The 12,183-nt window shown below is 43.1% G+C and overlaps 2 protein-coding genes across 12 annotated transcripts in view; both read left to right on the top strand.

Moving 5' to 3' along the window:
• Positions 1–1,758, top strand: part of mboat2b (membrane bound O-acyltransferase domain containing 2b) — a 60,240-nt gene extending 58,482 nt beyond the window's left edge. Inside the window, exon 13 of the mRNA XM_064339807.1 lies at positions 42–1,758. Coding sequence (XP_064195877.1) covers positions 42–213 — 172 coding nt within the window. The 3' untranslated portion in view covers positions 214–1,758. The remainder of the gene's footprint in view (positions 1–41) is intronic.
• A 3,077-nt stretch (positions 1,759–4,835) lies between these two features.
• Positions 4,836–12,183, top strand: part of kidins220b (kinase D-interacting substrate 220b) — a 39,821-nt gene continuing 32,473 nt past the window's right edge. For 2 of the 11 annotated variants that reach the window (XM_064339801.1, XM_064339794.1), the window contains exons 1-8: positions 6,886–7,045; positions 9,073–9,229; positions 9,738–9,836; positions 10,094–10,192; positions 10,357–10,455; positions 10,634–10,735; positions 10,852–10,950; positions 11,777–11,974. In XM_064339801.1, the coding sequence (XP_064195871.1) occupies positions 9,098–9,229; positions 9,738–9,836; positions 10,094–10,192; positions 10,357–10,455; positions 10,634–10,735; positions 10,852–10,950; positions 11,777–11,974 (828 nt within the window). In that variant the 5' untranslated portion in view covers positions 6,886–7,045; positions 9,073–9,097. Of the gene's footprint in view, positions 5,014–6,885; positions 7,046–7,120; positions 7,331–9,072; positions 9,230–9,737; positions 9,837–10,093; positions 10,193–10,356; positions 10,456–10,633; positions 10,736–10,851; positions 10,951–11,776; positions 11,975–12,183 lie in introns of those variants that run through there. The other 9 variants (XM_064339804.1, XM_064339799.1, XM_064339805.1 and 6 more) reach the window with 7 other exon arrangements.

Genomic DNA, 12,183 nt, shown 5'->3' with positions numbered 1-12,183 from the left:
CACGCTGTCGCCCCCTCTTCCTCTCCCTCCTCTTCCTCCAGGTCATGGTATTTCTGCATCCACGTCGGCTGCGTGCTGCTGGTGGCGGCCCTGCCGGTGAAGACCAGACACCTGCGGGCCAAGGAGCACCAGTACAGCCTGCCACAAAGCCTCCCCCAGGACGGCCTGTCCGTCACAGACAGCAACAGCAACCAGAGGGGGAAGGCCACATGAGGGACGGCGTGGTGGGGCGGGGCAGGGGCGGGGTAGGGGGGGAGGGCGGGGTCAGGGGGGAAGCGCGTGCAGAGACGGGCTAACGAGAACTGCCCAGCACTGAGACCACTGCACAGATCGTGTTTTACGCAGAGACGGACGAACACACATAAGTCCTCTTGGCCACATTACGGAGAGGGAATTTGTGTTTCGGCTGGAGGCAGAACGGACTGCTGCTGCAGGACGAGTTTTCCAGTTTTAATGAGGACTCTTAACGACGAAGGCCAATCGGAGGATCAGCTGACGTGGTCAAATTGAAAATGGAATTATGCAGAAAGGCTTTTAAAAACCCTCTATTTACTCAGCAGGTTCGCAGACTTTGGTGAGTGTTGGTTTGAAGGCCTAGAGGACTGACCCCCAGGGTGTCACACTTGCACACGTCAGCAGTGGTCTTCAGGCACCAGTATCGGCCAGTAGGGGTTGCTTCTTCTTATGGCTGGTTGTGGTATTTAGAGGGTTTTAGTCTATGTGAAAACGTATCCCCCCCTCCTTTTGGAAAAATAAATCTTGAAGAAAAACAACATGTTAAAGAAAAACAAAGTTGTAACACCACATGTATGTTGGATGCCAACCTCTTCAGAGGAGCTTCTGAGTCCTCTGAGGAATTGTTCTCTTACTCGCTGACCTTGTGGACCTGTTGTATGATGCTTTCCTCAGGCAAAGTACATCTGTCCAGGGCCTGAGGCAGTTGCTGAAGGGATGCGTGTTGATCTCTGTGATATGGTTTGAATTTTAAGTGTCTTTGTTGCCATCGTTTAAGTCTGTGGTCCCTCCAGCTCTCTCTCTACAAGTCACACCCCGCAGGCCTCCTCAGCCAATAGCCGTGCTGTTCCTTATTAATCAGTGTCAGTGTTCAATGTCATTAACCTCAAGACTGGCATTCGGCAAATCATGAGAATTCACAGTTGACAAGTTTGAAGGAATGTGTTGGAGGACCTTTTCTTGCTTTTATTTTTTTTTCATGTCTCACATTTTAACATGTTTTCCAGGAAAGGAGAATTGCCTCATTCACATTTCTAGAAGTAATGTCAGTGTGTCAGAATTGCCAGATCCGTCAGTAATCCAGTCTGTCAGGTCTCATCATTCACCCGTAATCATCTTCATTCGCCAACACTGTCCACTGTGAAGGTAAACAATAGTCACTGATTTTGAGAAAGGTATTTTCCAATAATTTGTATTTATGTTATTCCAGTTGTTGAGTGTGAATTAGAACGTATTGGAGGCCAGTCCAAATCAAGAGTCGATTGAAGACGAGACGGGATTTCTTTTAAAATGTATTTTCCTTTCTGTTCCAAGTGACATTGGACTGGAGGAGTGCGATAGAGCTGGGTGCTGGGGTAAAGATTGTAACAGGATTAAGGGAAGGGCATTTTGTCAGGTTTTTACAGTGAAAGATATTATGCCACGATGACTGGAAAATCTCTTGTATGTCACTTTTTTTTTGTGTTTGCATTTTTTTTTCTTCCTTTTGTGAAATATGTGATTAAAAAGATGGATGAATTTGAACTGGGGGCCCTGGAGATCTGGTTTATCGCACTCACCCTGCCCCTCACGTGGAGATTGAATCACAAGAGAAAGGGACAGTGCTGCCGTGTGCTTCCAGGATATAATGCGCGCACGTTATCAAAAGCACTCTTCCTCCCTGGATCTCTGTGCTCTTCACACTGAAAGCGGCTCACTCACTTTGTGCAGCATCAGTGTTGCCTTTGCTCGAGATGTGGCAGCCATTTTGTTTCAATTCATCACCATCAGCTAAAATACAGAACACAGCAGGGTATGGAAAATTTTAATGGGCTGAAATTTTACAAGGAGATATGGTATATTTGCATAATATGTATGGTGGGATGGAGGGAAAGGTTACTGGCAATTAGCACCTGAAGGCTTCAAAGCATGTATTGGAAATTATGGTGTTGAGTTTTAATGTTTAGTGGTTCTCAATTATTCCCGGTTGGGTAAAATCATCGGAAATGCTTGTACATGACCTACATGATTTTATTTCCAACACTTCTGATCAACTGCGAGATATTCCTAGCCAGTAAGCACATGGCATATAATCTCATCAATTAAATGCAAATAGAAACTGCTGAGGTAAACATTTCTAGCAGGAGATGAAAAGCACTTTTGCTTAACAGAAGAGAAAGACTGAAGCTTGCGTATTTTCATCGAACCTCTGGCCATTATTGTGGTTTACTGATGTACGTATGTATGTGTACAAGGTTACATGTGAACAAAAGTGTGGCTGTTGTCTGACAGTTCAAAGAGTGCAGTGTTGCTGTGAGGCTTTTTTTAAACATGACTGGACGATGTTACAGCAAAATAAATCAACAGATCAATGCAAACAACTTCACAGCACGGAGTGCTAATCTATGGGATGGAGTTTATCAGCCCCCCCTGGTGGAACGGAGAGGATTACTGTGTCGGGGCCTTGTGGGATGTAATGTAAATTTGTCCTTGGAAATTGTTGAATTATTTATTCAAACACATAATAAAAGTTCTTTTAAGAAGAGATTTGACAAGAGATTTGAATAACTGAACTATTTTCTTTACACTGGTAGCAAGAGCTTTCTAAAATTTTGAACCACACAGGGAATGATAATTTACCAACAATTCTGCATAACCTTCATCATTTAGGTTTCTTTAATCTGCTGAAGATGAATACAATGGGACTACAATAGAATTCTAACTGCTTGGTTATCCATGATACTGGTAAAAAAAAGAATAAAAATAAACTAGGAAGAAAATATGTTTCTTTGTGATCTTCATGAACTGTGAATTTCATGAAGCATTTTCCAGAATGCCAAGGCTAATAATTGGTCTCAAACTTAAAGGCCATACAATATGAATGAGATTCACATGCATTTTTGTCTGCATTCAAAATGATCGGGTACGTCACAGGCTTGAAAAGGACAATGTAATACAATAAATAAAATGTGCCGTGGTCGATCGATGGGCTGTGGTGTGCATTCTGGACAGGAATCACAAGCATAGAAAAATAAGGATGTATTCAATGTGCTGTTTTGCAGCCTACAGACTCAAGTTCATCAATATTTTTTTGGCTGGACTGCAACAGCGGGGCCAGCCCTACAAACGCGAATGACTGACTGAGTGATGAAGTTACACCATTGCTCGGCCGAGTTATGAAATTACACCATTGGTCACGTGTGTTAGGTCCAGCCATATACTAGGTTTTAACCTGGTCTTGTTTCCATGGGCTATTGATGTGGTGACTCACTTTGTTTGTGCTTTTCTATGAAGTGATTTGTGACCTACAACAATCTTAAGACTAATTCTTTGTCAATGTGCTCCCATCTGGTATAAACCTGTGTTTCTTTTTCTTTTTTTATGTTCCCTCTCTTATCATAGTCTGTGAACTCTGGTCTCTTGATTGCTTGGCTGTTTAATCCATAAATGTCAGTGTTGTGTAATAGAAGAAAACATACCATATGAACCCTGTTCTCGCATGGGTTCTCCATTCTAGACAAATATTTTTTTATGTTCAGTGGAGTGACCTTTTGAGGAAAAGAAAGGTTTTGTGTGTGTGTCTGTCCGTCTGTCTGTCGGTCTGTCTGTCAGCAATGCGGTGTCAATTTAATATTTGCAGTGGCTCAGCCAGTTGCAATCCACATTTAACAGTTCGAGCTTCAGCTTTGACATATACTGTTTATTACATTAATACACAAGTATCTTAAAACATATTTTTGGAAAGTACCTACAGATTTGACTTTTCGAAAATGCAAAACACATATAGGCTATGTCTACTATTTTTGTACTGGATACCGTCCAAGTTGTTTATGGGCTCAAGCGCCGGATAAAGTGCCCTTTTAAAACACAAGGTTATTTCTGGCACTCGGTTATGCTGGGGGCTCACCAACCTCTAATCTGACTCGCTGCTTCACGTTTGTTGCTGCACGTGCTCTAGACTCTGGAATTTCATTTATTAGCAGCACGTGTGCTTTCAGCATGCCATCAGTCCATAGCAATGCCTCAACAAGTTTGCCCTTTACACTGTATGCTGTTCTTTGGACCGTCATGCAAGCTATGTGCATGAATCGCGAAAACTTATTTACGGCTCCTTATTCATTAAACCGGTTTAATATAATGATTAAATGTCAGTTCACCTGCACCCTATATATGATGGCATTTGCGATGTATCAGTATTAATAAATTAATAAATAAATAAATAAATCCAACAAAAAACCCACAAACTGCTAGCATCAATGTACAAAAACAACGCGAGTTTATAGCAGTTAGCCTGTTCGAAATTGCGAAATTACTTTGGAATGAGTTCTAAGCAATTCGCTCAGTCTGAAAAGCGGACTACTTTCAAATGAAGTCACATTATTGCACCTATATTCTTATGACCATTTGGAAAGTAGGCTATGTGGCAGCAGCAACATATGTTAATGCAACGCGTTTGACTTCCAAATATTACATTGTAGTTTGAAAAAAATGTAGGCCTACTGTGTACAATTATAAGTTAGTATTCCGAAATATGCTAGCCTACAATAAAACAATCACCCATGAGGGTGCGTCAGTAGGCTACCTCCCGCATCGTTCGTGGATGCTCTGACGACTACGTCATACTTTGGTAGGCGGAGAGGACAGTGTTGTCCTATAGGCCATTGTTATCTGTTGCCACTGTAAAATGGCTGTCGTTGAGATTACAGTTGTAAAATTAACCAAGTAAGAACGGAGAAGAATTCACCCCGGTAGGACGCCGGTAAAGCGACGCAGTGGTATTGTTTCTCATATAAATACAAGGTAAGGTGCTCACTAACGTTTCTTTGTGGGCTGAACTGGGATCCACGAGCAGTGTCGTTTGAGTCGAGTCCCCGACTCATCTTGCCGGTGTCGTGACAGCTAGCTATGCTAGCAAGATCGCTAGCCAATTGATCTAATATGATAACGTTAGCTGGCTAACCTCAGTCAAGCAAAGCCTATCATACGAGAGCTATCTGACTGTAGACTGTTTCTTCCTTGATGGTCACTTTGCTGTCTGTTGGTTTTGTATATTTTGTATATCGCTATTGGAAAAATCATACGGCTTGCTGACGGTGGATATTATGTGACATCATTAGTCTAGCTGGCAAGCTAACTAATACGATATCAAATTAACTTTAAAGAATAGGCTTGGTTACTCAATGTTAACTACCGAACGTTATCGTATAACCACTAGACCTAAATAAAGGAGCTACTGCATGTAACGTCAGTTATCGTACTTAACTAACGATAGCTAGATAGTTGGTAATCGATGCTTCATGAAAATATTGGAAGATCACAAGTGATAAACTGACAAAGGCGATAATATAACGATATTTAATGTTAGACTAGTATCATTGCAGCCGTTTAACGTTATGAGCATTCTCGGGATATTTTGTGTGATGATATCTAGACTAGACCTAGCCAATCAACGTACGAAACGTTATTAGACTATTTGTGTAACATTTCATACAATTATTATAATGTATGATAGCTGGATTTTTCTGTCAATTATATGACTGAAGCAATGCCCCTGTCTACGGCAAGTTTATATTTCATAACCTTGTTCGTGACTGTCACACGAGTCGTTCGTTATCTTGCTAGCTAATCAGCTGACCTATTTTTTAGATTGGACATTTGTTATATGCAAAATCATATTCACATTTCTTTACTTTCAGCCAGCAGCAGTGCTGCTGTAGCCTATACACACAAACGCCAGCACAAGCCACAACATCCAGGAAATATGATATCAAGAATGTGTTTATCTTGTTCAGAAGATCAAAAGTTACATTGGTCTTGAATGAATGTTGGTACAACATCTCAGAAGGTTAGCTGCTGGCTTTCCATAGTGAACCAAGTTCAGGTTTGTAGGACACAAATCACCACATTGAAAATAGCAATTTGGTTTAACGGGATAGATTACCATTACTACATCTGGTTTATGTATCACACAGTCAAATCAGTCATACTGCTCTATTGTTTTCATGGGTCTGTATTAAAACCTCCCTAATTGTATGCAACGCTAGCTTATTCCAAGTGTTTCATATTTAACTTAGGTCTACCTGCTGTTTATTTTAAAAGTATTGCAGGCCAGTGCAGAATTTCAACAAAATGTTTTTGTAGCACAATACTAGAATAATACTAGATATTTTATAAGCATTGAGCTTTTAGTGGAACGGATGAACGGTCAAGTAAACAAAGAAAAATGCTGCAGTCTGAAAAAGGATGTGTTAATATCCATACATTTTGTGTTACATTCAACATATTTCATGTCAAAGTTACTACTTTTGTGTTACAATTACAAATATACAATTTATGTGTCACAAATGAATACTTTTTTATAACACGTACTGTGCTGAAAGTAACAAAATGTGTTGTCCTTAACTAGACGTGGAGGTGTTAAAAAATGACAGGTTAATTGTTGTTTTTAACACATCCGCTGTAGTTGAACCTTTCATGTGATTATGAAAGTATGGCAGCTAGTCTAGTTATATGGCATGAAAAATATGATTTAAATTATATTCGGCGTTCTCTGAATTATATAAGGTACTTTAAAATATCGTCGTGCTGTTATCCGAATCCCTGTCAGGCAGTCTGCATTAGAGCTGGTGCTCCTAATGTGTTTCAGATTTTGAATTGCTTGTGTGCGTGCGTGCGTATGGGGCTGCTGTGGGCGTCTCCTTATGCATAATTCATAGTGGCCAGGAGATGTGCAGTAAAAGCTAGCGTGTTGATATTTAGATCAGGCGACGTCGTACAGTACCCAAAATACAAGCATCGGAACGACGATTTATATACAGAGTCGCATAAAGAGGTAAGGCACAGGACTCCGATGTTCAGTGTTTAAGACGTACGATTTAAATGTAATTTTTGCGAGAGGAAGCTGTAGCTTTGTGGTCAGTCTAGCTGCTGTTGTTTATCGTTGATAGCCGTTTTTCTTTTCTTGCGATGCTGTCTTTTCGAAAGACCCCTTCCGCATGATCACAGTTCACAAAAGAAAAGGCTCACGGTTTTTTCGCCTCTTACCGCATCTTTTCTTTCCAAATTCCGTGGTCTGTGTACAGATTTGTAGTCTGTCTCAACAAAGGGTTTGTCGGAGGTAAAGGAATTCATACAGCCCATTGTTTCACTCTGACCCAAGACTCGGAAATGCATATTGCTGCATTAATCAATGAAATATATTGGCTAATCGTAATTTTGTTTTGAATTTCTGTATATTCGTATTCACAGGAAAATCGTATGGTTAGAGGTTTCGATGTGTGAGTGAGTCACAAGGGTTCAGATTCATGCCAGGCCTTTTTGAAACATTGCCCGCTGTTGTCATTGCATTGTGTTCCCTACACCAGTGGAATATCTGGTCGCTCCAGTTCTTGCTTTTATTTTCGACCATAAACAGAATTTTACCCAAAAGAGATGCTACTCTCCGTGAAATCATCGGTTTAAGTTATGTTTAACAGCCTGCGTTTAGATGTGAGATATTGCTGCGACGACCGTGTCTCTTGCGGAATTTTGACACATCCACATTCCCAGCATCCGTTTTGGGGCTGTTGTTATTGTCTAGTTACAAAATGGACTGATGAAAAATATCAGTTCATCGTTGATTCAGCGAGGATTGAGAAAATTTATTTGACAGAATGTTAGAGATCTTTTTGTTTTATGTAGAGCAGGGAAATGTGGCTTATGGCCCAATCCTTCAGTTACCTCTTTTTGGCATTGATGGGGGCTGGGTTGTTGGATTATTTAGCATATAACAGTCCATTTGCCTTGTCTTGATGGTGTTTTTCTGACATTGGCTCTAAAACCAGCTCACTGTAGGCTAAATATTGTTGAAGTACTTTACTGTATCAAAGAGGGGGGAACTTTCATCACAGAATATTAATACATATATATCCTGGGCCTGTATTGATTCAATCTGCAAGTAATTAAAACTAATAATTTTTGCATGATTTTCCTGTAGTTTTTACACCTTTTACAGATTGTACCCTATTCAGGCAAATGCCCTCTAGCTCAAAAGTTCAGAGCCCTTCACTGTATCCCATGCATATCCCATATCTGAGCTCACTGGTGTGGGTTTGAAAGGCAAATATGGTGAAATTGTGCTGGGAGTTAATAATGAAAGTACAGTCAGAAGTCTTCCAGAGGAGAACCATCATTCCTCCTAGAGTAATTCCATGACCTGCTATGTTTAAGCCCCCCCCCCCTTTACCCACCCAGCTTAATGTTTTGCCACATATATTGCACACCTTTATCTTGTGGAGTTAAAAAAAAAAAAAAGGGAATCTGTGAAGAACAGAATGTTTGTGAAGCTTTCCGAGTTGTGGTTCAGAGGAAGTCGCCCTCGGAATGGTATGTCTGTGGAGACGGCAGCTGTATCTGCCTTCACCAGTAAGGCTCCTGGCATTTTAGGAGCAGATAAGCCACGGGAAGACGACTGAGCGGCGGGATTGCGGCCGTCGCCCACCCTGCCCGCTTCACAGGAGCCCCTTTCATCTCGGCCTGCTGGCTTTTCAGCGGCTTAGAGAGATTCAAGTCATTCAAGTTTTGCTCGTTATCAGGGTTGCATTTAGCACTGGTTCCTAGTGACATCATGGTTCCTCCCATGCCTGCTGTGTGTATTGCCATTTGCAGATAGCTAAACAGTGACATTCAAGTCCTGTCTTTTGAATGCAGTCATATTGCATTTGTTCGTTTTTGTCGGAAATAAATACAAAAAGTATTCTGACAGTCAACAGTGATTAATTTTTATTTGTGTAAGGTACCTGCTTTGCTTGGGTATCTGTGTGCAAGAGATGAATATCATGCATATGTTTATTTTTTGTGGTTCTGTGCCCCTCCCCCCAGGAGCAGTGGTGTGTAAGAGGCAGCCATGGACACCACTACATCCATAAAGATGACCACTCTGGCCATCCAGAACCTCTTCAGCTATGTGGAAGAGGAAAACCTGGCCGCGATCAAAGCCCATTTGGAGAAGTTCAAGGAGGTGGATGGGAGGAGCGATGTGAGTGGCTTCCGTAAGGCCTGTGAGGACCAGTATGTATGGGGTCCTCTCAGTCAATCTGAGGTGGCCTGTTTGTTCCAGTAGAGCAAGGCTGGTCAACTCCAGGTCAGGTTTTTGCTCCAACCATACGCTACACCACCAGATTTCACTAACGAGCTTACTTCCTAAACCAGGAAAAATATCTGATGAAATCAGGTGGTGTAGTGCAAGGTTGGAGCAAGTACCTGCACATGTTGCAGCCCTGAGGACCAGGAGTTGGGTAGAGCTGCAGTGGAGTACCTTCTGATGTAGTCTTTGAACGTCTGGCTACATGTTTGAACGTCATACAAATGATGAGGCGTTCAAGAAAAAAAATGTGGATCTTGAGGGAAAACATGAAGGATTTCTTAAGCCAGCTGATTCATATTGAATTAAAAGCCACTGGTGTTATAATAACTGCATGACCATTTATCACAGGTGCACGCACATGTGTGTAAAGTTAACTCTTCTTCCTCTTCCTCTTCCTCAGAACGGACAGACGCCCCTGATGCTGGCCTCAGAGCAGGGCAGTCTGGAGATTGTACAGGAGCTCATCCGGAGGGGTGCTAACGTTAATCTGGACGATGTGGTGAGCATGCTCTTCCGCTGCAACTGGAATACAACGTCCCGATTATGAATTGCGCATAAAGTTACCTAGTACACAGAACATGGAGTGTACTGCAGTATGTTGAAATGTATACCAAGACCAGGAAGGATATTGCCACTCTTCACAATGTATGGGCCGTGATAAGGCCAGGAAATGGTTGGAGTTTCCATGGTAACGGTGTTCTTTCCGTTGGAGTCTCCATGGTAACCCGGGCCTGCTGTTTTCTATTCCGTGCTCAGGATTGCTGGACGGCTCTTATCTCGGCTGCCAAAGAGGGCCATGTGGAGGTTGTGAAGGAACTGCTGGAAAGCAGTGCCTACATAGAGCACAGAGACATGGTGAGAGATGCCTTTTAAAAGCACTAGGTGGATAAATGAGAATAGGGCTGCTATACTGACCAGGAATCACCTAATTATATGTAGAAGCTGTTTTGGTTATCTTTGGCCATTTATGAATTTCTGTAGGGAATCAGATTAAACACTGGTGTGTGTGTGTGTTCCAGGGTGGCTGGACAGCCCTCATGTGGGCAGCGTACAAGGGCCGTGTGGAGGTGGCCACAGTTCTCCTAAAGAACGGTGCCAATCCCAACACCACTGGACAGGTGAGCTGCTCGGGGGAGGAGACCTTTCTAGGTGGCGGGGCTTATTTGGACATACTGTAATGCTGGGTGGATGGGTGAAAAAGCATGAGGTGGGTCAGGAGCGTGCATGACTGGTAGTCAACCCTCGCTTTTGGGATAACAGCTTTTGTGAATTCCCCCCTTCCCCCTCCTCCTCCAGCAGTATAGCGTGTACCCCATCATTTGGGCAGCTGGGCGGGGCCACGCGGAGATCGTTCACCTCCTGCTTGAGCACGGGGCCAAAGTCAACTGCTCTGACAAGGTGAGACTTCCCAACAATCTCAGCAAGTGGTTCATACAGCTGGGGGTTATATTTACATGAGTGTCTGAAGGTAAATTTGGCTTGGTGACTGTGTGACTCTTCTTGCTGTCTCTCAGTATGGTACCACGCCCTTGATCTGGGCGGCCAGGAAGGGCCACTTCGACTGCGTGATGCACCTGCTGGAGAACGGCGCAGACGTCGACCAGGAGGGGGCGGTACGTGGCGCTCGTCGAGCTAGGATGCGCGTCGACACTTATCCCGATTGCTCCCCGTTAAACATTGCTGTCCAACCGCGAGTGATACAGTAGGATCACCTATCATGCCGGTTGTTTTCTGCTGTCAACTGGGTGACCAATCAAGAGTAGGAATATGTAAAATGACATCTATTAACAAACAGTAGCCAACACACCATTGCTCTAGTTTCAGCTCCATTTGCAAACACACTTAGGAATTCCTTCCCTGACTCCTAGTCCATGGTCCTCAACATGTCCCTGATTGACTTGCCAAATTATATTTTAATCCTGAGGGGGAAAAAGTGAAAATTTCCCTCTTGGACCCCCAATGGCAAACAAAGCTGAGAAAATTAGCCTTACCTTTTGGTAGAGTCTAGAAAGAAGATAAACTAAAGTGACACTACAAGATAATACAGAGGCAAAAACTGCTGTCATTTTCACATTTTAAGGGGATGATCCTGCCTTCTGTCTCAATGAAGGGCGGCGTAGCTTGTCAGTCTGTCTGCAATAGAGAATCTTAACTCGTCCCTTCCCTGGGTTACCATGGGCTGCTAACGTCACTAAGCGTACTTTAGTTATCCATTCCTAGCCTGGTTATTTTAGAATGAAAGTAAGGCTGGTATTGGCAACATTTCTACTTTGGTCATTTTGAAACATTGCTCATATATTGAGTGTGGACCGTGAACACTAGGAATCTATGATGTATAATTTAGCAGTTAGCTTTTAGTTAGCCTTTAGCCCATTGAAATGGTCGCCCCCATACTGTGATGAACGGTGGGTGAGTTTTGCACGCTGCCGTTTCCCGCAGAACTCCATGACGGCGCTGATCGTGGCGGTGAAGGGCGGCTTCACCGAGGTGGTGAAGGAGCTGCTCAAGCGGAACCCCAACGTCAACATGACCGACAAGGACGGCAACACGGCCCTCATGATCGCCGCCAAGGAGGGCCACACCGAGATCGTGCAGGACCTGCTGGACGCCGGCACCTACGTCAACATCCCCGACCGGGTGGGTAGCGCCAGGCCGCGCCCGAGGAGGAGGGCCTTCGCGTTTAATGTTCAAATATTTAATACGGGGAGAGTGACCTGACTAATACCCATGCAGGTTATTGCTTGGTCCCTCTGATAAATATAGGGCATGGGGAGCTAAATTAGTATGCAGCCTTTTCATTGGCCTAGCACCTTTATAGTTGTGACATCGTGTATGTGTGCTACCCT

This window comes from Anguilla rostrata, chromosome 6 (assembly GCF_018555375.3).
Source record: "Anguilla rostrata isolate EN2019 chromosome 6, ASM1855537v3, whole genome shotgun sequence".
Taxonomy (NCBI): domain Eukaryota; kingdom Metazoa; phylum Chordata; class Actinopteri; order Anguilliformes; family Anguillidae; genus Anguilla; species Anguilla rostrata.
Note: the sequence above shows the minus strand (reverse complement) of the source record. Positions and strands in the feature narration are given on the sequence as shown.